At 44.0% G+C, this 22,857-nt stretch overlaps 1 protein-coding gene across 1 annotated transcript in view; it reads left to right on the top strand.

Annotated features, from left to right (window-relative positions):
- Positions 1-1,014: 1,014 nt before the first annotated feature.
- Positions 1,015-22,857, top strand: part of PSMD5 (proteasome 26S subunit, non-ATPase 5) — a 31,918-nt gene continuing 10,075 nt past the window's right edge. The window contains exons 1-8 of the mRNA XM_077479150.1: positions 1,015-1,245; positions 2,590-2,734; positions 5,052-5,165; positions 13,171-13,299; positions 13,782-13,891; positions 17,412-17,554; positions 19,510-19,701; positions 22,746-22,855. Of these exons, the coding sequence (XP_077335276.1) occupies positions 1,073-1,245; positions 2,590-2,734; positions 5,052-5,165; positions 13,171-13,299; positions 13,782-13,891; positions 17,412-17,554; positions 19,510-19,701; positions 22,746-22,855 (1,116 nt within the window). The 5' untranslated portion in view covers positions 1,015-1,072. The remainder of the gene's footprint in view (positions 1,246-2,589; positions 2,735-5,051; positions 5,166-13,170; positions 13,300-13,781; positions 13,892-17,411; positions 17,555-19,509; positions 19,702-22,745; positions 22,856-22,857) is intronic.

Raw genomic sequence — 22,857 nt, 5'->3', positions numbered from 1 at the left:
GTGCAATTCTTGTCAGAATCGCATGCAATTTCCCCCTACCACTCCTGTGTGTGTGAACCAGAAAGGGAAGCGCCTTATAACATCTGCATAGTGTCTCCGTCCAGCCGATGACAGAAAACCACGGCCCCTGGAGGCGCTCATAGGGCTGGAGAAGTTCCGCGAGGGGCCCTCTAATATCTGCAGCCCTATGTCCACTTGGATGGTGGGGCTTGCACCTCCACTCACGGCGCAGGCGCCGTAACATCTTCTGAGATTTTCCGAATCTCCTTCTGCTCCGTACTGCGCAAGTGCTGCACCTGCGCACTACGGGGCGGACAGTATCCGATGGACGGACGCTATATGCCAGAACACCGGCATTGATAAAGTTGGTGTTAATCACTTCCCGCCCGGGCTATAGCAAAATGATGGCCGGGTGGTGGTTCAGTTATCCTGACCGGATAACCCTTGGGGGTGCGTATCACAGCGATCCGTGGTGTGTGCTGACACACCGCTACACCGATATCGGTAAGGAGCCTCTGATGGAGGCTCTGTACCACCTGATCACCTGTGTCCAATCACAGCTGATCATGATGTAAACAGGAAGTGCTATTGATTGGCTTTTCCTCACTGATGTCTGATAGACGCGGGTAGAGGAGAGCCGATTGGCTGCTCTCCGCCGATTGTTTATCCCTTCATCCCTTATAACAAATGGCCGACATGGCTTCAGAAGTGTCCGCCTTTTCTCTGGGTATCCTCTAGTAGCCCATCTCCGCCCCCGTCTCCTCCTCTGTCTCCGCTCCCGTCTCCTCCCCCGTCTCCTCCTCTGTCTCCGCCCCCGTCTCCTCCTCTGTCTCCGCTCTCCTGGTGGTTACAGGGCACGTGGTTCTATAAACATTAGATTGGTGGGCGTGCTTTGGCTCCCCGGCTCCTCCCCCCACACTCTCCGTCTGGCAGGAAGAAGCGAGGGAGGAGAGTTCTAGAAAAGGGGCGTGGAAAGGGGCGGAAGACTCCGGCATCTCCCAGAAGTCCCCGAGGTGCAGCGTGACGTTTATTCATCGTGCCGCGGATTGGCGCACTCGTTGGGAGGAGGAAGATGGCGGCTTCTATAGAGCAGTTGTTGAGCTCACTGTCCGGCGTGGAGGAGCCTATAGAAGAGTTGAGGAGTCTAAAGACCGCGACCCTTGCCCTGCCGCTCAGCACTCTGGCGGAAAGTCTCCCTGCTCTGCACCTGGACGTCATCTTTCGCCTCATGGGCAGTCCAGACAGGTGATGGCCGTTCTCTGCCGTCACTGGGGGGCGCTCTTCATCTCCATTGCATCGAGGCTGTCGGCACAGGGGGGCGCTGTGCCTCTCTATGTCCCAGAAGACAAGACAGGGGACATATAAAGCAAACAAATGAGGGGCTGTGACCACTGGTAACCCCTCCCCCCTTCATACCCCACAACAGGTGACCTATAACCCCTATATCCTGACACTGAGGAGTAGGGATGAGCTCAGGTGCGTTCACATGGTCCGCGCGCAGAGCCCGCCACGGAGTTGGCGTTGCGCTAATCACAGGCAGTGAGACGTTTCCTGACCTCTACAGCCGCACATCAGGGAAATGTCTCCCTGCCTGTGATTAGCGCAACGCTGACTTCCTGGTGGGCTCTACACGTGTTCCATGTGAACACGCCTGAGCTCATCCCTACTGAGGAGTTCTGAAAGGGGCCATGTATTCCCTAATGATATATATTCTTCATACCCCAACATGAGGGGCTATGACAGGTGACATATATCCCCCATATCCTGATATTGAGGCGCCTTGAAAGGTGACGTGCATCTCCTATGTCCTGTCACCAAATATCCATGATAAGTGACATTTATCCCTCATATCACGACTTAAGGAGCCATGACCAGTGACATCTACCCTCATGCCATTACAGGTGACATCTATCTCTCATATCGGGACATGAGGAGCCATGACAGGTGACATCTATCCCTCGTGTCACAACATGAGGGGCTGTGACAGGCAACATCCATCCCTCTTATCCTGACATGAGGGGCCATGAGAGGTGACATCTATCCCTCTTATCCTGACATGAGGGGCCATGACAGGTGACATCTATCCCTCTTATCCTGACATGAGGGGCCATGACAGGTGAAATCTATACCTCGTGTCACAACATGAAGGGCTATGACGGGGGACATCCATCCCTCTTATCGTGACATGAGGGGCCATGACCGGTGACACCTATCCCTTGTGTCACAACATGAGGAGCCATGGCAGGTGACATCTATCCCTCTTGTTACAACATGAGGGGCTATGACAGGTGACATCTATCCCTCTTGTCACAACATGAGGGGCCATGACAGGTGACATTTATCTCTCATATTGCAACATGAGGAACCATGACAGGTGTCAGAACCCCCCCCCCCCATTTCCTGACACTGATTAGTCTTGATGGGTGACATATATCGAATCAATATTGGTTGACCATACACTTAGAAATAATCATTTCGAGTGTGTAGATGACCTGCTTCTTTGCTTTGTGAGCAGTGACAGGGCCTGAGAGATCCCACACCGTGTCTGCTCTAAGTCCATCTAATTTCTATGTTGTGTTCCATTTACAGAGAACAAGTGAATCTTTGTGTCGCCATATTGGAGCGTTTCCTTCAGGCCTTGGAACCAATTCACATTGCCCGAACCTATAAAGAGGACCTGCAGAGAGGACTTTATCATCCGGATGATTCAGTGAAGTTGCTGTCAATATCACAGGTGCAGTTCTATTAAGAATCTGAAGCTCTGCAATGCAGTTATCATTGATTATGGCATCCTTGGTAATTGATTGTGTCTCAGCGTTTGCAAAAACGTGAAAAAGAACACTAGCAAAATGCATGTTGTGTCCCCCGCTGCAGATTTGCCTTTCCTGCCTGTCTGTTGAAACCGTTGGCAGAAAGTTAAAGGATAAGTTTCCCTTTGGGAACATGTTAAATGCTCCACTTGTTTTTAGGGTGGAACATGTGACATGTTCCCAGTGCTGCGCCTGCTGCTCCCTGCCCCCCTCCCTGTGGCAGCAGTGCGGGAAGACGTTTCCCATACTAGCTGTCACTTTTTAAAATCGGCTTTGCGGGGGGCTCCCTCCACACGGCTGTGTCATTCATTTACCTGCAAAAAAATGTGCATTTATTAATTAAATTTTTTTTTCTAAAAAGTTTACTTATCCTTTAAAGCATCAACCCTGTCCTCAGGGCCCAATAACAGGCCAGGTTTGCAAGATAACTGAAATACATCGATATCATTTGCTGCTCAGTGATTGCAGTATTCTAGTCTGCATTAGGGATGAGCTCAGGCGTGTTCGCATGCTCCACATGCAGAGCCCGCCAGGAAGTCGGCGCATCGCTGCGCTAATCACAGGCAGTGAGAAATTGTCCGATCTCTGCAGCCGCGCATCGGGACAGTGTCTAACTGCCTGTGATTAGCGCTGCGCCGACTTCCTGGCGGGCTCTGCACGTGGAGCGTGCGAACACGCTGGAGCTCATCCTTAGTCTGCATCTCCTCAAGGTAATACATAAAACCTGGCCTGTTAGTGGGCCCTGAGGACAGGGTTGATGACCACTGCTTTTAAAGGATAAATTCATCTTCTGTTACATGTTACACCTGTATTCAGGATGTAGCATGTTACTGATGCATGAGGTGCTTATGGGCACTGGCTATAGTCTGTATCAAGTAGAAACAAATTGGCTGCTTGACAATGTAGAGATATCACAGCTTGTGCTCCACTCCATCAGCAGGGTCAGTGCCTGTGTACAGAGGAATGTATCATTATGCTACAGTGTTCTACATATAGTTCCTGGATAGCTGATGCACTTTAGGGACTATTCCCTTGTTCTCCGGGGTTAAAGAGGACGTAAACCCTGATGGTTTTACTTCCTCTTTGATTCCCTGCAAAGGTAAAGCATAATGGACTACTGTGCATCGCATAGTAGTCCATTATGTGTCACTTACCTGACACAGGAGCCAGCGAAGTCACCGCTGTCCCCTGTAGTTCCGAGCGTCCATCTTCTTGGTAGGTCTCTCTGTGATTCGCCGGAGCACCGATGACGTCACTCCCGCGCACGGGAGCCCACACTCGCGGCATATCGCCGCGATCTGCGGCTTGCTCGGTGCGCCTGCGCGCCGCTGTCTACGGCGCATGCGCCGTAGACAGCACTGCCTTTCTTTTGGCAAATATCTCCTAAACTGTGTAGGTTTGGGAGATATTTCTTGGACCTACAGGTAAGCCTTAATCTAGGCATACCTGTAGGTCAAAGTTGGTTGTAAGGGTTTACAACCACTTTAAAGGGGAAGATTCCACCTTTTCAAATCAAAGCGCATTCCACAGGGGCTGTTAGTGCTTCGTGGGCAGTGCATCACCAAGCCTCCATGGCTCAAATCTTCAAGGCCGCAACTTGGTCTTCAGTCAGTACATTTACCAGATTCTATCAGGTAGATGGAGGAAAAAGTCATGAGGATATCACCTTTGGGTGCAGTGTGCTGCAGGCAGCAGTATAAGTCCTCTGATCTCATGATGCCCTAATTTTGTTGCGTCTCCCTCCCTTCAGTTGGCATTGCTCTGGGACATCCCACGTAGTAATTACTATGGCACTGTGTCCCGTAATGTACGATTAATAAAAAAGGGTTTTTATAACGGCTTATCTGTAAAATCCTTTGCTTTTGAAGTACATCACGGGACACAGAGGTCCCTCCCTTTCTGGTATACACGTGTATTGCTTTGCTACAAAAACTGAGGTACTCCCAGTAGGGGGAGGGATTATATAGGGAGTGGACTTCCTGTTTTAATGTGTGCCAGTGTCCATCACCTGAAGGTGGCCTATTAATTACTATGGCTCTGTGTCCAGTGATGTACTTCAAAGAAAAGGATTTTACAGGTAAGCTTTTATAAAAATCCTATTTTTTGGGCAAACGAATGCTTCATTGGGAGAATAGTTTGGATGAGCCTCATACGTTTGAGAGAGCAACTTCAAACAGTCATGTAGGTTGTAGCATTTAAAACAGGAGATGAAAGAGATCTAATCTAGTTTGTTTCTTGCAGGTTGGGAGAATTGTAGAAAGTTCAGAGGCTATAACAGAGATCCTTAACAATCAGGAGCTTCTGAAACAAATAATCATTTGTATTGGCGGTGACAAGATTTCTGTGGCAAGGGAGGTGAGTGCTGCCAAAGGAAAGAAAAATCTTTAGTTTAGCCTTGCACTTTGCAGCTGTCTTTTCTTGCCTACTTAGAATCTCTGTAAATAGGTGCACTGGAATCAACACCTTCACATCTTGGGCATCACAATTGCTCCCATGATTTCAGACAATCAAAACTTTAATCTGCATTGTAGGATCCGTGAACTAGAAGCATGCACCTGTACACGAATCTGTTTCTGTGACTTTGCTGTCATTGACAGCTGCAGATCTCGGACTGATGCTAACAAACCAGTCATTGGGGTCAAGTAACCACCCTGACAGCCAATCATGGTGAGCACTGGAAGTTTATATACAATTAGGGTTGTTGATTTTAAACCCAACTATGGCACTAACTGCACGGATTTTGTATGTTCTGCCTGTGCGTGTACTCCGGTTTCTTCTCCTAAGACATGCTGGTAGATTAACCCCTTGGGAAAGAAGAAAATCCACCGCTCCAGGCTGATCCACCGGAAAACTGATTGCTCTTCCTCCAAACAAATAGGGGTCCCAGGTGCAGGCTAATTGCACTAGCCAAATGGAAAAGAACAGAAGAACTCTGGATAGCCGCACTCCGGATCAGATAAAGTGAATTGTGCCTTTATTGTTTCCACTAAAAAAGCTTCACATCATACAAATCACAACAGCAAAGGGAAAAAAAAATATAGAACAAAAAAGCTGACGCGTTTCACGCTGAAGTAAGCGCTGACTTCAGCGTGAAACGCGTCAGTTATTTGTTCTATATTCTTTTTCCCTTTGCTGTTGTGATGTATGATGTGAAGGTTTTTTAGTGGAAACAATAAAGGCACAATTCACTTTATCTGATCTGGAGTGCGGCTATCCAGAGTTCTTCTGTTCTTTTCCATTAGATTAACCCCTTGACGCTGACGTAACGCAAATAATGCGGCTTCGGCTTTATAGGCCGACAGTGAGCTTTTTTGTAACAACCACCGATGTGACTAAGCAGTCGCTCGGCTGTTATTACAAGCAGCGGGAGAGGATGTCGTCTCCCCTCTTGCCACCTTCTGGGGCTCTCCTTAGCTCTCCGGTCCCACCGGGAGGCGTGAGCGACCAGCCGCCGGCTGGCCAGAGAGCCAAACAATGTAGAATGGGGCGGTAAAGTGCTGCTTTATTTAGTGGCGATTTACAGTCGTTTTATCTGTGCTTTTCGGCCGTTAGCAGGGCACTTTTAACCCCCGCTAGCAGGCAAAAAAAGGGTTCAAAGCCCTGCTGCAGCGGCGCTTTGCTGGCGTGTCGGCGGCACTGCCCATTGATTTCAATGGGCAGGGGCGCTTTAGGAGCAGTGTATACTTTGCTGCTAAAGCACCTCAAAGATGCTGCTTGCAGGACTTTTTTTAGCATCCTGCCAGCGCACCGCTCCAGTGTGAAATCCCAGGAGAGGCGCTTTTCAGGCACTATTTTTAGCGCTATAGCTCCTGTAAAGCACCTCAGATGTGAAAGAAGCCTTACTGAAGACTTAAAGGTGCCAGATTTAGAAAAAATAAAAAATAACCGCATTCAAAACAGCCAAATTTGGCACTTTGAATGCTTTTAAGTGCAAAGATTTGGGGTCTTATAGATGCCAGATCTGTCCATAAAGAGTACCGGTCACTGCCTATTAATGTTTACATTCCTTGTGACAGCAATAAAAGTGATCAAAAATAAATCATTTAAAGTGACAGTGTAAAAAAAAAAAAAAATCTGACTTTTTTTTTTTTTTTTTTAAAGCGTCCCATCCCTTCATGCTCGTGCGCAGAATCGAACGCATGCGTAAGTTGAACCCGCAAATGTAAACGGTGTTCAAACCACACATGTGAGGTATAACTGCGATCGTTGGAGTGAGACCAATAATTCTAGCACAAGACCTTCTTTTTAACTCTAAACTGGTAACCTGTAGAAAATTTTAAAGCGTCGCCTATGGAGATTTTGGAGTACTGTAGTTTGTCGCCATTCCACAAGTGAGGCCAATTTTAAAGCATGACATGTTGGGTATCAATTTACTTGGCGTAACATCATCTTTCACATTACACAAAAAAATTGGGCTAAGTTTACTGTTTTTTTTTTTTAATTCATGAAAGTGTATTTCTTTAAAAAAAAAAATGCATTTGAAAGACTGCTGCGCAACTACAGTGCGACATAAGATATTACGATTGTCATTTTATTCTCTAGGGTCTCTGCTAAAAACAAAAATATATATATTATATTATAAATATTTTTTTTGGGGGGGGGGGGGGGTTCTAAGTTAATTTTCTGGCAAATACTGATTTTAACTTGTAAGCAACAAGTGTCAGGAAAAGGCTTAGGCATGAAGGTGTTGATTGGCTTCTGTTCTAAATTGGCCCTAGTATGTATTTGTGAGTTAGGGACCTTAGCTTCCAAGCCCCTTGAGGGTAGAGACCAATATGAAAGTACAATATACTGTATATGTAAATCACTGCATAAATTGAGTGCTATATAAGTCCTATCAATAAATACATAAAATAATAAACACTTTGCTAGCTTTCTGTGCCCCTCTGTTTAACCACTTAAGCCCCGGACCAATTTGCAGCCAAAGGACCAAGCCCCTTTTTGCGATTCAGCACTGCGTCGCTTTAACTGACAATTGCGCGGTCGTGCAACGTGGCTCCCAAACAAAATTGGCGTCCTTTTTTTTCCCACAAATAGAGCTTTCTTTTGGTGGTATTTGATCACCTCTACAGTTCTTATTTTTTGCGCTATATACAAAAAGAGCGCCAATTTTGAAAAAAATGCTATATTTTTTACTTTTTTTTTTTTTTTTTTTTTTACACAACAGGAGTGCTTTATTGTCAAACATACATATACAGTATAAAATGAAAAAGAATACAATGGGTCAAACTACCGGAGCACAGTAGAGTGTAAAACACATTACATACATCAGCATACGTCACCCAGTAGTGCGAGGATACAAACTCAAAGGACGGGGGGGCTCTACAAAGAACCAGCAACAACATCAGCATCCCGATGTCCACGGGAGCCAGATTCTATCAAATATCCACGGACATATTTTTTACTTTTTGCTATAATAAATATTCCCAAAAAATATATATAAAAAAAACGTATTCTTATACATATTTTTGGTAAAAAAAATCGCAATTAGCGATTACTGATTGGTTTGCGCAAAAGTTATAGCATTTACAAAATGGGGGATAGTTTTATAGCATTTTTGTTAAAAAAATTTTTTTACTAGTAATGGCGGCGATCAGCGATATTATTTTATTTATTTATTTTTTTTTTTATTGTGACTGCGACATTATGTTGGACACATCGGACATTTTTGACACATTTTTGGGACCATTATCATTTATACAGAAATCAATGCTATTTAAATGCACTGATTCCTGTGTAAATGACACTGGCAGTGAAGGAGTTAACCACTAGGGGGCAGTGTAGTGTTATGTATGACGTTATGTGTTTTTTTTTTTTTTTTTTTTTATCGTAGGGGGCGTGGCCTGCCATGTGATGTCACAGATCGTCCTTCCCTATAAAAGGGAAGAGACGATCGTGACAGCCACACAGGGAAGTACGGGGAGAGGTTTGTTTACACAGACCTCTCCTCGTTCTTCAGCTCTGTGACCCGATCGCGGGACACCAGCGGCGATCGGGTCCGCTGGTTCCGCGGCCACGGTCACGGAGCACAGGACCGGGTCGGGAGCGCGCCGCCAGCGGCACGCTCCCGACCCACAGCTGGGCACTTAAACACTTTCAGACCGGACCAATTTGCTGGTCAAAGACCAGACCACTTTTTGCGATTCGGCACTGCGTCGCTTTAACTGATAATTGCGCGGTCGTGCGACGTAGCTCCCAAACAAAATTAACGTCCTTTTTTTCCCACAAATAGAGCTTTCTTTTGGTGGTATTTGATCACCCCTGCGGTTTTTATTTTTTGCGCTATAAACAAAAATAGAGCGATAATTTTGAAAAAAACGCATTATTTTTTACTTTTTGCTATAATAAATATTCCCAAAAAATATATATAAAAAAAACGTATTCTTATACATATTTTTGGTAAAAAAAATCGCAATTAGCGATTACTGATTGGTTTGTGCAAAAGTTATAGCATTTACAAAATGGGGGATAGTTTTTATAGCATTTTTGTTAAAAAAATTTTTTTACTAGTAATGGCGGCGATCAGCGATATTATTTTATTTATTTTTTTTTTTTTTTATTGTGACTGCGACATTATGTTGGACACATCGGACATTTTTGACACATTTTTGGGACCATTATCATTTATACAGAAATCAATGCTATTTAAATGCACTGATTCCTGTGTAAATGACACTGGCAGTGAAGGAGTTAACCACTAGGGGGCAGTGTAGTGTTATGTATGACGTTATGTGTTTTTTTTTTTTTTTTATCGTAGGGGGCGTGGCCTGCCATGTGATGTCACAGATCGTCCTTCCCTATAAAAGGGAAGAGACGATCGTGACAGCCACACAGGGAAGTACGGGGAGAGGTTTGTTTACACAGACCTCTCCTCGTTCTTCAGCTCTGTGACCCGATCGCGGGACACCAGCGGCGATCGGGTCCGCTGGTTCCGCGGTCACGGAGCACAGGACCGGGTCGGGAGCGCGCCGCCAGCGGCACGCTCCCGACCCACAGCTGGGCACTTAACCACTTTCAGACCGGACCAATTTGCTGGTCAAAGACCAGACCACTTTTTGCGATTCGGCACTGCGTCGCTTTAACTGACAATTGCGCGGTCGTGCGACGTAGCTCCCAAACAAAATTAACGTCCTTTTTTTCCCACAAATAGAGCTTTCTTTTGGTGGTATTTGATCACCCCTGCGGTTTTTATTTTTTGCGCTATAAACAAAAATAGAGCGATAATTTTGAAAAAAACGCATTATTTTTAACTTTTTGTAATAATAAATATCCCCCAAAAATATATAAAAAACATTTTTTCCCTCAGTTTAGGCCGATACGTATTCTTCTACATATTTTTGGTAAAAAAAATCGCAATAAGCGATTGATTGGTTTGCGCAAAAGTTATAGCGTTTACAAAATAGGGATAGTTTTATAGCATTTTTTTTTTTTTTTACTAGTAATGGCGGTGATCTGCGATTTTTATTGTGACTGCGACATTGTGGGGGACCCATCGGACATTTTTGACACATTTTTGGGACCATTGTCATTTATACAGTAATCACTGCTATATAAATGCACTGATTCCTGTGTAAATGACACTGGCAGTGAAAGGGTTAACCAGTGGGTGGCAGTGTAGGGGTTAAGTGTTCCTAGGGGTGTGTTACTAACTGTGGGGGGGTTGGGCTTTCATTTAGTGTACACTGATCTCTGCTCCAATCACATGGAGCAGAGATCAGCGTCACTAGTTGCTAGGCAGAATGGAAAAATGTTGTTTATACAGCATTTCCTCCATTCGGCCGCTCCGTGAGACGATCGCGGGGATGCCCGCGGCGATCGAGTCCGCGGGTCCCGCGACCGGACTCGCGGGGGTCCCGACCAGCGCGGGAGCGCGCCGCCGGCGGCGCGCTCCCGATGGCACGGCGGCAACGAATATTGGACGTACATGTACGCCAATATGCCTGCCCGTGCCATTCTGTCGACGTACATCGTCGTGCGCTGGTCGGGAAGTGGTTAAAGAATCACGTACATCTACGTGATTGTGCCCAGCCGTGCCATTCTGCCGCCGTACAGCGGCATGAGGCGGTCCTTAAGTGGTTATACTGATTTTCATGTAGCGAGAAAAACTGGTTCATTTACTAAAACTGGAGAGTGCAAAATCTGGTGCAGCTGTGCATGGTAGCCAAAAAGCTTCTAACTTCAGCTTGTTTAATTAAGCTCTGACAATCAAACCTGAAAGCTGATTGATTACTATGCTGTGCAGAGCTGCACCAGATTTTGCACTCTCCAGTTTTAGCAAATCAACCCCATAGTTTCATTTTCTAGTTAAAGATCTACAGTGTTAACATTACAGCATAAATGTTTTTTAATTTGTCAGCTTATAGTAAAGACACGAGCAGGGTATTTGTTAGGACAGGGTGCAAAATAGAAACTTACTTATATGTTTTTAGTTATTTATATTGTATGTAGGCAATGTAGACCCTCTGGTTATGAAGGGGCTAAAGATACACAAACGCTTTTTGTCTTTAAAAAATATATAACATTAACGCGGTTGCCCATTCTCCTGTGAAAAAAGTAAATCAGCCATAAAATAAAACACCCACTCCTCTGTCCTAAGATCCTGCAGTGTGCTCAGCCCAGCCGGTTTCACCTGCTATCTTCTCTCCTCGGTGCTGGTACTTAGATCCCTTTCACACTGGGGCGTTTTTCAGGCGCTTTAGCTTTAAAAAAAGCGCCTGAAAGAAGCTGCAACTGCAGTCCCAATGTAAAAGCCAGAGTGCTTTCACACTGAGGCGCTGCGAAGGCAGGGCGCCAAAAAAAAGTCCTGCAAGCAGCTTCTTTGCAGCGCTTTTGGAGCGGTGAATACACGGCTCCTAAAGCGCCCCTTCCCATTGAAATCAATGGAAAGCGCCTGTAAAACGCCTGAAAAGCGCTATTGGCAGCAGCGTTTTGTGGGTTCTTTTAACCCTTGATTTGGCCACTAGCAGGGGTTAAAAGCGCTCCAATAATGCTCGAAAAATGCTGGTAAAGCGCTGCTAGTTTAAGCGGCGCTTTACGAGCGTTTTTTGGGCGCTGACATTGTGAAAGGGCTCTTAAAGCACTTGGGATTTCACATTGGGACTGCAGATGAGGCTGCAGATCTTTCAAGCGCTTTACAGGCGCTTTTTTTTTTTTTTTTTTACGCTAAAGCGCATGAAAAACGCCTGAAAAACGCCCCAGTGTGAAAGGGGTCTTAAAATGTTACTAAACCCACAACCGTAAAAATCTGCCTGTATATGCAGCATAGCATGCTTGTTGTACTCGCTGTGGAACTTAAGGGGTTAGTCCTCTGCAGTGTGTAAAAAGGCTTTTTTATCCTGTATGCACAGATCCTTCCCTCCTGCTCTGTCTAGCTGGGGAAAGCCAGCTAACACAAGCAGGGTAGCCAACCTGCACATGCTCGGTTGTGTCTTTTTATGCTGGAAAGAATAATTACTTGTTCTCAGAGCTAGCCAGGTCAGATTGCCTAGGTGCTTGAAGAGGGAGTGGGTACCTGAAACATTGGGGACCCGCTCACCCCCTTACCTGGTCCTCAATAGTGCCAATTCTTCGAGAGGAGCAGGGGATGAATCTATAAAGAAGAACTTTCCCTTTTGAGTGGAGCTCTGCTTTAAGTCATGATGAGCCACTGCAACTAATGAGCAACCTTAGATTCACGGGTCTATCGGCAGTACATTCAAATATGGTAGTCGTGAATTAAAGAGGGGGATCCGCCCACAGCTGCAAAAATGAAAAGCCAGCAGCTGCACATACTGCAGCTACTGACTTTTAATAATCTGACCTGGAGTCCAGCGATGTCGGCACTGCAGCTGATGTTTCCATCAGCTGTCGGGTGCATGCTGCTTCCATTACGGCTTTGCGCCGGGAACCCTAATGCACGTGTGAAAGGCACTACACCTCTCTCCTAATGGCCCGGCGGCTGGGGAAGGAGGAGGGAGCCTGAGTGATGACGTTAATACCTGCGGCTGAGGCTCCTGAATGTGGGAACCGGATACCTGTATTAGACAGGTATCGTGCCCGCCCCCCCCCCCGAAATGTGGCAGCGGAGGGGGGGGGGGGGGGGAGTACAACGAGCAGAAATTCCACTTTTGGGTGAACGCTTTAAATTGCTTTATAGACAAATTCACAAGTGGTAGTTTGAGGCATAACACCAAACATTCCACAAACTGCTTCACATCAGTTGTTGAGTGGAAGTGGTTGCATACAACTTGGTAAAGTGGTTTGATGTCATTAACTATTTTTTTTTTTTTTTTCACAGAAATGGATATCTCAATACCATGTTTCTGTAACACTCAATGATTGCTTGCTCATATACTGTATATATTTTGTATTTATTTTTTAGGCTATTAAATCCATTTCTAAAATCAGTCGGAGTACGTCTGGCCTTGATGTGCTCTTTGGAAGCAACTTGTTAGCTAGCCTAAAAGCTGTAATGGCTGTCAGTGATGTGGCGCGATATAGAGTATATGAGGTAAGAGTGGATAGTAAATATATGCATACATATGTTTTAAGTACACTTTTAGTCGGCCATTAGAAATCGCTTGTGGGTAGCTTTAGCTTTTTCCTTGAGTGCTGTCTTCTAGTCAGCAAATCTTGATTTTTGTCTAAGAAGTTGGTTCTTGGTCTTGCCGCTTTGCATACATTCTATTGGGGCATTATTGTCATGGGCTGCCTCACAAAACAGAGATTCACGAGGGGCAAGCACTAGATTCCCATATGCAATTTGTATTTATGTACGTTTCAGGTCTGTTTGGGAACAAAGCTGTAGCTACCTTCTGTTTCATGGAAGTGTGTGTCTAAAATGTTTACAGTGATATACCTCTCCCACAGAGACACAGACAAGGGAAGTAGTAGATGTGATGTTCTTCATTACAGAGAGGAGTTATTAGAGGGAACAGAGTCCTGTTTGTTCACATGGTTCATATACATATATGCTTGTCTTGTCTTTGTCAGTTAATAGTGGAGATATCATCTATGTCGGCAGAGTCTCTAAGCTTCTGTGCAAACAGCGGGATCTTATCACAGTTGCTGGATGAGCTTACTGGGGCTGATGTGCTAGTCAGGTAAGAGTTAAAACACCTCAAACAATGCTTTTGCTTTATTCTTTACTTACAGTATCTTCTCAGGATCTCTGTGGTCTGTGCAGTCCTATTTGGATTTACTGACAGATTCAAGGCCTTCTTAAATACTTATTTCCATTGAATGACAGAAGGGTGGCTGTGTTCAGAGGTCCCAGCAGTGACTCATTTTACAGGGTGAAAATGTTTTTCTATGGCCCCTTTCACACGGGACGGATCAGTAATGATCCGCCCCGTGATGATCCGTTTGCTCAGCGGTGATCGCTCAATTGTCCCCGCAGAGCCGGCGGATAACAGGGCGGTCAGCTCTCCGCTCTCCTCTCTCCTCTATGGGGGAATCGGATGAACACGGACCGTCTGTCCGTGTTCATCCGATCCGCTCTGCAGACAGATAGAAAAATAGGATTTTCCTCCGTCTGCAGAATCGGACAATTGCGGAGGTGGACGATATCGGGTGGACGATATCGGGTGGACGATATCCCATAGGGATGCATGTATGTCCGTATTTCATCCGCAAACGGATGGATGAAATACGGACATAATGTCCGCATGTGTGAAAGGGGTCTTATTCTCTGAAATAGAAGAAAACCTAGGAAACCAATTCAGTATCTGAGGGTTTTGTTATTCTGTGTTTTGTTATTAAATAAAACTACAATGGATTTTAGTCACTTTCATAAGATTTGAAACTGAAAGCTTTTTTTTTTTTTTTTTTACTGTGTTTATGAAATGTTTTTGTTTGCAAATAAACATCTAAGGGTGCACATTTGACATTGGATTCCCAGGTCAAAGAAAGCACAACAGACAAAGTTTACTCTGATGGAAGCTTTGTACAGAAGAGCTATGTAAACAGAACAGGAAGGCAGGGGACGGAGTCACTGTCTGGCGCTAGAGGTACTAAGCTCTGTAAAGAAAAAAAAATTGTAATCCCTGACCATAGTGAATAAAGAAAATACGTACAAAGCCACTATCCTTTGCCTTTCTATTGATTCAAATATGAATGAGTATTATGTGGCTTTTTAAATAGATTGTGCTTAGTGATGTTCCTTTTTTTTTTTTTTAACCACTTCCTGCCTGGCCCATTGTAACAAAATGCCCGGGCAGGTGCTCTCTTACCCCAGGTGGGTGTCATATGATGATCTCCTGTTCACTTGCCTCGCGTGTGCCCTTGAGGCGCACAGCAAAGCTATCTGCTACTTCTTCTGTGTCTACTGACACAGTGGAACCGAGCAATTGATACTGGGCCGCTGTGATTGAGAGTCTCAAGGCTGCGGCCAAAGGCCTTAATGGACTCTGGAGACCAACACTGGGTTACTGTCCTTTCTGCTCATACCAGTCGGGGCTTGACCAGAGACGAGAAGTTACGAATACACTTCCGATAATAGTTGGCAAAGCCACGGGTCAGAGCCACTGTAGGACTGCTAAAAGTTTCTCAGGGTCCATCAAAAAAGCAGTGGAAATGACATACCCCAAGAATTTAACCTGTTCATGGTGGAATTCGCACTTCTCCAACTTACAATAGAGATTGTTCTCTTAGTTTCTGAAGCACACCACAGTCCTTTGTGTGGTGGCTCTCTAGGGACTTGGAAAATATGAGGATATTGTTGAGATAAACCACCACACATAACTGTAACAAATCTCGGAGGACATCGTTAATAAATTCCTGGAAAACTGACGGGGCTTTACAAAGACCTAAAGGCATTACAAGGTAAAAATAATGGCCTGCTCTGGTATTCAACGCAGTTTTCCGCTCATCACCCTCCTTAATCCTCACGAGATTGTATGCCTCTCTCAAATCAAGCTTTGTGAAAACCGTTGCTCCCTTGAGGCAGTCAAATAACTCAGTAATTAACGGAATTGGATAGGCATTCTTAATCGTGAAACGACTGAGGCCCCTATAATCAATACAAGTTCTCAAAGCAAGGAAGGACACTGGGGTTTTAAAACAAAACCCCGGGACTTTTAAGGTGCTAAATTGTAAAGTTAATTAAGGTCATATAAGCAATATGCTCAAACTAAAAAAATATTTATTTATTTACAAACAATAATATCAACATAATGAATACAGTTCATAATTTCACTAGAATGGTGAAACCATAAAACAACTGATCATTCCATAATATACCACTCTACATGTTTCGCTTGTTCAGCTTCTTCAGGAGTATTTACGGTATATGAATGAACAAAAATTGCCACAGGCTAATGTTAACCAATGATCTGAACCAGCAAAAATGGTGGTCAGCGGATGGAATCCCAGTAACGGAGTCCCCAAACTAAAGTGCATGCTCGCAAAGGTGGACCACAGGAGGGCTAATAAGATGGATACATAAATAGACCTCAAATTCCATAAACCGCATGAATTGAATCAGAAAGATCAAACTCATGAGGATATAAAATCCTCAGATTTGTACCGATAACAGCATCATAGATGTCCATCAGAACAAATTGTAGATGAAAATCTTTAAATAAGAATAGAGTCCACTTGATACCAAAGAGCTGCTGGAGTACAGAAGTTCCATCCAACAGAATAGCTGTCAGACCTTTATTTGGGGAACAGTGTTGCGTGACTGAGTAATTGTCATTCAAAGTGTGACAGTGCTAAAAATGTAAAAATGGCCGGGGAATGTGTCCGGTATTGAGGTGATTAAATTATACCTGCAGTTTAATGTCCTAATAGATAATTCTGTACAACCTTTTAAAGTGCAGCAAAGTTTCAATTTAACATGTTTTATCTGTTTCAAGCTTTCTAGGATCTGCTACTTCAGTTGTTTGCCCACTGACAAAAAAATGATCAGTCTATAATTTTAATGGTAGTTTTTTTTTTTTGTTTGTTTGTTTTAACAGTGAGAGACAGAATAACAAAAAAAATCCAGCAAAACACATTTCAAAAAAGTTATAAATTGATTTTGTCAGTGGGCAAACTACAAAATCAGCAGGGGGTAAATTACTTTTTTTTCCTACACTGTATCTGTAACACTTTTTGTTTCACTTTAAAAGCTGGGCAGATTTAACTATTGACTTTTCTGATCAGTCAGTATAAAGCTTTTCCACAAGAATGTAATGGCTCTTCAGTGGTCACTCCGTCCTACAACCGGTGGTGTACACATAATATTCAAAGTGATGCTGCCCTCTTCAAGCTGTGAAACTCCAGAAACAACTGTGCAAATCATAGGATGGCATGCTATTGAAGGGGAGTTTTTTTTTTTTTTAAATATAGGAACATATAAATTGTGAATTGTTTGTTTCTGGTTGGGTTAGCTCTGAGGAAAGGGCATGTCTCCCGAAATGTCAGTCCTCCAACCGCAGCTATTATGGCATCATCCTAAACTGGAATTGATACTTTTTATTTTATTTTTTGATACTCTTGTACCTTTTTATCATGCTTTTCAATGTGTTTTTGGCTTTTATATTTTATTAAATTTGGTGACGGTAATGCATGAAGTATAGAGGTTATCAGTATCTGGTTTACCGTATAGAATATATATTTTTTTTCCTGGGCATTCTGCAGAGTGACTTGCACAGAGATGATCACAACACTGGCTTCCACACATCATGGACGCCAGTACTTGGCACAGCAAGGAATCATCGACAGAATATCCAACATGATCGTGGGGGCAGATTCTGACCCATTTTCTGGGTTTTATTTGCCAGGTAAACCTCTGTTTTTAACGGTTAAAGTGATACTAAAGTTTGTTTTATTTTATACTTACCTGGTCTGTGTAGTAGTTTTGCACAAAACGGCCTGGCTCCTCCTCTTTTTCGGTCCCTCGCTGGCGCTCCTGGCCCATCCCTCCCGTTGACTGCCGCTACAGTAAGCAGCTTGTGATGGGGGCCACTGAGCCGCTGCTCTGTGTGTCCGTTCAGACGCGGAGCCGTGGTCCAGCCCACCCCATCTCTCACCTCATTGGCTAACTGAGTTTTGATTGAAAGCAGCAGGAGCCAATGGCACCTCTGCTGTGTCTCAGGCAATCGGGACAGAGTGGCGGACGGCTGAGGCACTCGTGAACATTGCTGAATCTAGATGGACCTTAAGTAAGTATTAGAGGGGCTGCTGCACACAGAAGGTTTTTTTTATTTGAATACATAGAATGGATTAAGATGAAACTTCTGCCTTTACTACCACTTTAAGGTGCATCTATAGCCATAACTAAGGAGTCACCTATTCTGGTGACTAATGGCTAAGAAAACATGTCTTCAGGACAGAAACCCTATGAGTCTCTACTCAAAAGAAAAAAAATGTTTTTTTTTTTTTCTTTTAAAAGAAAATTCTTTTTATTGGGAAGAAAAAGATTTTTCATTGTTCTTAGACCCCCTTCACACCGAGAGCATTTTGAAGGCGCTATAGCGTTAGAAATAGCGCCCGCAATCCGCCCTTGGACCCCTTTCACACCAGGGCGTTTTGCAGGCGCTATAGCGTTAGAAATAGCGCCTGCAAAACGCCCTAAAGAAGCTGCACCATTGTGTGTAGTGTGAAAGCCCCGAGGGCTTTCACACTACAGCGGTGCGCTGGCAGGACGTCAGGAAAAAAGTCCTGCCAGCAGCTTCTTTGGAACGGTGAAGGAGCGGTAAACACACAGAAATCAATGGGGCAGCGCTGTAATGCCGCCGGCAAAATGCCGCTATTGCGGCGTATTGCCGGTGGTTTTAACCCTTTCGCGGCCGCTAGCGGGGTGTAAAAGCGCCCCGCTAGCGGCCGAAATGCACCGCAAATCCGGCGGTAAAACGCCGCTAAACATAGCGGCGTTTTACTGCCGACGCAAGGTGCGGTGTGGTGTGAAAGGGATCTTAAACTGCTACTCCATTGTTTCCAGTGTGAAAGCCCAAGTGCTTTCACACTGGAGCGGTGTGCTGGCAGGACGTCAGGAAAAGTCCTGCCAGCAGCTTCTTTGGAGCGGTGAAGGAACGGTGTGTTTACCGCTCCTCCACCGCTGCTGCCATTGAAATCAGTGGGGCAGCGCTGTAATACCACCAGCAAAACGCCACTATTGCGGGCGGTTTTAACCCTTTCTCGGGCGCTAGCGGGGGTAAAAGCTCCCCGCTAAAAATGGCGGAAGTTTTACCGCCGACGCTATGGGCAGCTTGGTGTGAAAGCCGTCTTACACGTAAATTTCTGTCCCCAGTTACGAGCTTTATTAAAAAAAACACAAAAAAACAGCCAATGTATTTCAAAATCTTGCACTTATTCCATGGTAAGCACTGTGAATTTATCAGCCTCTTTCAATGCACAGTAAAAATTCTTCTGCCGAGTTTTAGGCACAGGGTGTTTAGGGACAAGTTGCACATGGAGGATCAGTTTGGAAATGACTAAATAAAAGGTCAGCGCTCTGGCTAGAGTTGGGGAGATGACTCGGGAGTGAATAGTGCTGTTACCCTATCCGCATAGTATGGTAAGGTTGGTTTGACTCGCAAGACCAGCTAAACAGAAATATGTGTATTTTGCCAGGTAAAACTGACCCTTTTACATATATATTGTATATTCTCATGAGCCCCTTTCCTCAAAGAGCTTACAATCTAAGGTACCTAACCCCATACACCTGCTATTAGAAATGTATATTTTCAATATAGGGTGCTGCTACTTACCACTAATTCTGCATTATTTTCTCCAGGCCTGGTGAAATTCTTTGGGAATTTGGCTGTTATGGACAGTCCACAGCAGATCTGTGAGCATTACCCTGCATTCCTGCAGAAAGTCTTTGACATGGCAGAAGGTCATGAGTCCACCATGATCGGAGTGGCTGTGGACACACTAGGAATTTTGGGTTCCACCGTGGAAGGGAAACAAGTTCTACAGAAGACTGGTGTGTTGGCTAATCTGTCACTAAATAAGTTGAAGACCTGACTATCAGGCTGTGTTCTGTTGATTTAAAGGGAAATGCTGCTTAATTTTAGGAATTGCACATCATTTATGTGCCTCTGTTCTGTGGGTATTAGGTTCGAGCATCTTTTTACACTTTATAGTTACATAGTTAACCGGGTTGGAAAAAAAAGACACAAGTCCACCCAGTTCAACCATAAAAATAAATGAATAAAAAATATCATACAATCCCATATACACAATCCTATACCCACAGTTCTTCCAGAGGAAGGGGAAAAACCTAGCAAAGCATGATCCAATTTGCTACAGCAGGGGAAAAAATTCCTTCCTGATCCCAGAGAGGCAATCGGATTTTCCCTGGATCAACTTTACCTATAAATGTCAGTACCCAGTTATATTATGTACATTTAGGAAATAATCCAGGCCTTTCTTAAAGCAATCCACTGAGCTGGCCAGAACCACCTCTGGAGGAAGCCTATTCCACATTTTCACATCTCTTACTGTGAAGAAACCTTTCCGTATTTGGAGATAAAATCTTTTTCCTCTAGACGTAAAGAGTGCCCCCTTTTCCCCTGTTGACCGTAAAGTGAATAACAAGTTCACTATATGGACCCCTTATATATTTGTAAATGTTGATCATATCCCCCCTTCTTTCCACTTTCTCCAGTTCCCCAATATCCTTTTTTGAGAACTGGTGCCCAAAACTGAACTGCATATTCCAGAAGAGTTCTTACTAATGATTTGTACATGGGCAACATGATACCTCTCTCTCTAGAGTCTATACCTCTTGTAATGCAAGAAAGGACTTTCTAAAGTGTTGGAAGATCCCTCTCCCTCTCTCCCCTGTACCACTACACATTATATGAACATTATTAACAGAGTGCTATGAAGGTATATACAATAGTGTTTGAATGAGGGGTGTTACTGCAGGAGTGCATAAAAGTTTTTGTATTTCTTTTAACCACTAGGGATCCGTGCTATAGCCGAATGACGACTACAGCGCGGACCTGATTTGCCGGGACGACGTCTATTGACGTCGTCCCGTGCACTAGCGGCCTGCGCGCCCCCTGAGGTGCGCGCGTGGCGCACTCTGTGATCAGCGAGTCTATGAGACTCGCCTGATCACGGATCGGAGCAAGGGGTCGATCCCGACCCCTTACCACATGATCAGCTTTCAGCCAATGACAGCTGATCATGTGACACAGGAGGAGAAAAAAACCCGATCACCGGCGGCCATGATCGGGACATCAGTCCCGATCACGGCCAGCTTATCAGTGCCCACCTGCCCCCTGCCAGTGCCACCTAGATAATAATAAAAAGTGCCACCCATCAGTGCCCACAGTGCCACCTATCAGTGCCCATAATCTGCCTCAACAACAGTACTGCACCCCAGTGCCCAGCAGTGCCACCTATCAGTGCTCATCAGTCCCATCTATCAGTGCCCCTTAGTGCCACCCATTAGTGTCATCTTATCTGTGCCCATCAGTGCCGCCTTATCTGTGCCCATCAGTACTGCCTTATCTGTGCCTATCGGTGCCACCTTATCTGTGCCTATTAGTGCCGCCTTAACTTTTCCTATCAGTGCCGCCTCATCAGCGCATTTCAATGCAGGAGATAAATGACCTGTTTGCAAAATTTTATAACAAACTATGAAACATGATTTTTTTATTTTGCATCTTTTTTTGTTTGTTTAGCAAAAAATAAAACTCCCAGCTGTAATTAAATACCACCAAAAGAAAGCTCTATTTGTGGGAAAAAAATGATAAAAATTTCATTTGGGTACAGTGTTATATGGCTGCGCAATTGTCATTCAAAGTGCATCAGCGCTGAAAGCTGAAAATTGGTCTGGGCAGGAGGGGGGTTTAAGTGCCCAGTAAGCAAGTGGTTAACAAGAAAAGGGGTGGTACTTTTTTTTTTATTTTATTTTTTTGTATTTTCTTAGCTTTTGTAAACTTGCGAAACTCAGTAAAGCTGTATCTGATAAAAAAAAAAAAAAAAAAAAACATAATAGAAGGGAATATCTTTATTACTAAATATTGCCAGTTAAATAAGAGGCGATGAGCATTCTGGGATATCCTGGCTACAGATTATTATGAAAGGCAAATTTTTGTCTGATCAAAGCTGACTGAAGAAGTGGAAATATTATTTAATGCACAAGTAATTTGATATGCGCATTACGCTGTTTTGATAAAACTGCATTATTTTCCTTCATTTCCTAATTTACCTATTGAAATGATTCAAGTTTCTTGACTGTATGCTGGCTTGTATTGTCTGTGTTACAGACCGAACATAATAAATTGTTCCTGCCAGATTAGGTAACCTGTTGGAGTCAAAACTTTTATACAATTTGCACAAAAATAGAATATTTGCATAGGCAGTTATATCATAGGAGAGGATTATAGCATTTTCAGAGATAAAAGCATACTGTAAACAGACTGCTGGCTCTGAAATGTATGGTCATAGTTCATTTTTCAAAACTTTTGGTAGATAAAGCCGTATTTAAATGTTTCAGCTGTGTATTTAATTGTTCAACTACAGTTGCCTTCTGTTTTTTTTTGTAAAAGGATTGCTCTAAGCAATCAGATTCCAGTTTTCATTTTCAAAGCTTAAGTTGAAGATAGAATGATTGGTTATTATGCATAGCTTCTCCAGATTCCATGTGCTCCGGCTTTAGCAATTTCCCCATGGTTTGGTGTGAAGGTGCTCAAGTGGCTCGAACAGAGCCCTGACCTCAGCCTTACCGATCACTTTTGTGATGAGATTAAACACAGATTTCAAGCCAGGTCTTCTTGTCCTGTATTATGTGTCTAACCTGGGATGGGAACCAGGGGATGCCTAATGAGATCAGATAATTGTTCACAAATTTTATAGTGCAGATCTGCATGTACTCAACACAAACAAATTCAGAACCTATAATAATGGATCCTTTCCCTTTTTCCTGCCTCATTTCCCAGCTGTAATTTTACCTTTTTAATGTCCATCTTTCCAGTGAATAACATTTTCTCATTTTTTTTTTCTTTCCTCCAGGACCCAGGTTTAACAATGTTTTTAAGCGAATTGGACACCATGCAAAAAATGCCCCTACAGAGATGAGAGTGCGATGTTTGGACTCCATTGCATCCCTTCTATCCCTGCCAGT

This window comes from Lithobates pipiens, unplaced genomic scaffold (assembly GCF_037356315.1).
Source record: "Lithobates pipiens isolate NorthernLeopardFrog02 unplaced genomic scaffold, aLitPip1_a1.2 Scaffold_14, whole genome shotgun sequence".
Lineage (NCBI taxonomy): Eukaryota > Metazoa > Chordata > Amphibia > Anura > Ranidae > Lithobates > Lithobates pipiens.
Note: the sequence above shows the minus strand (reverse complement) of the source record. Positions and strands in the feature narration are given on the sequence as shown.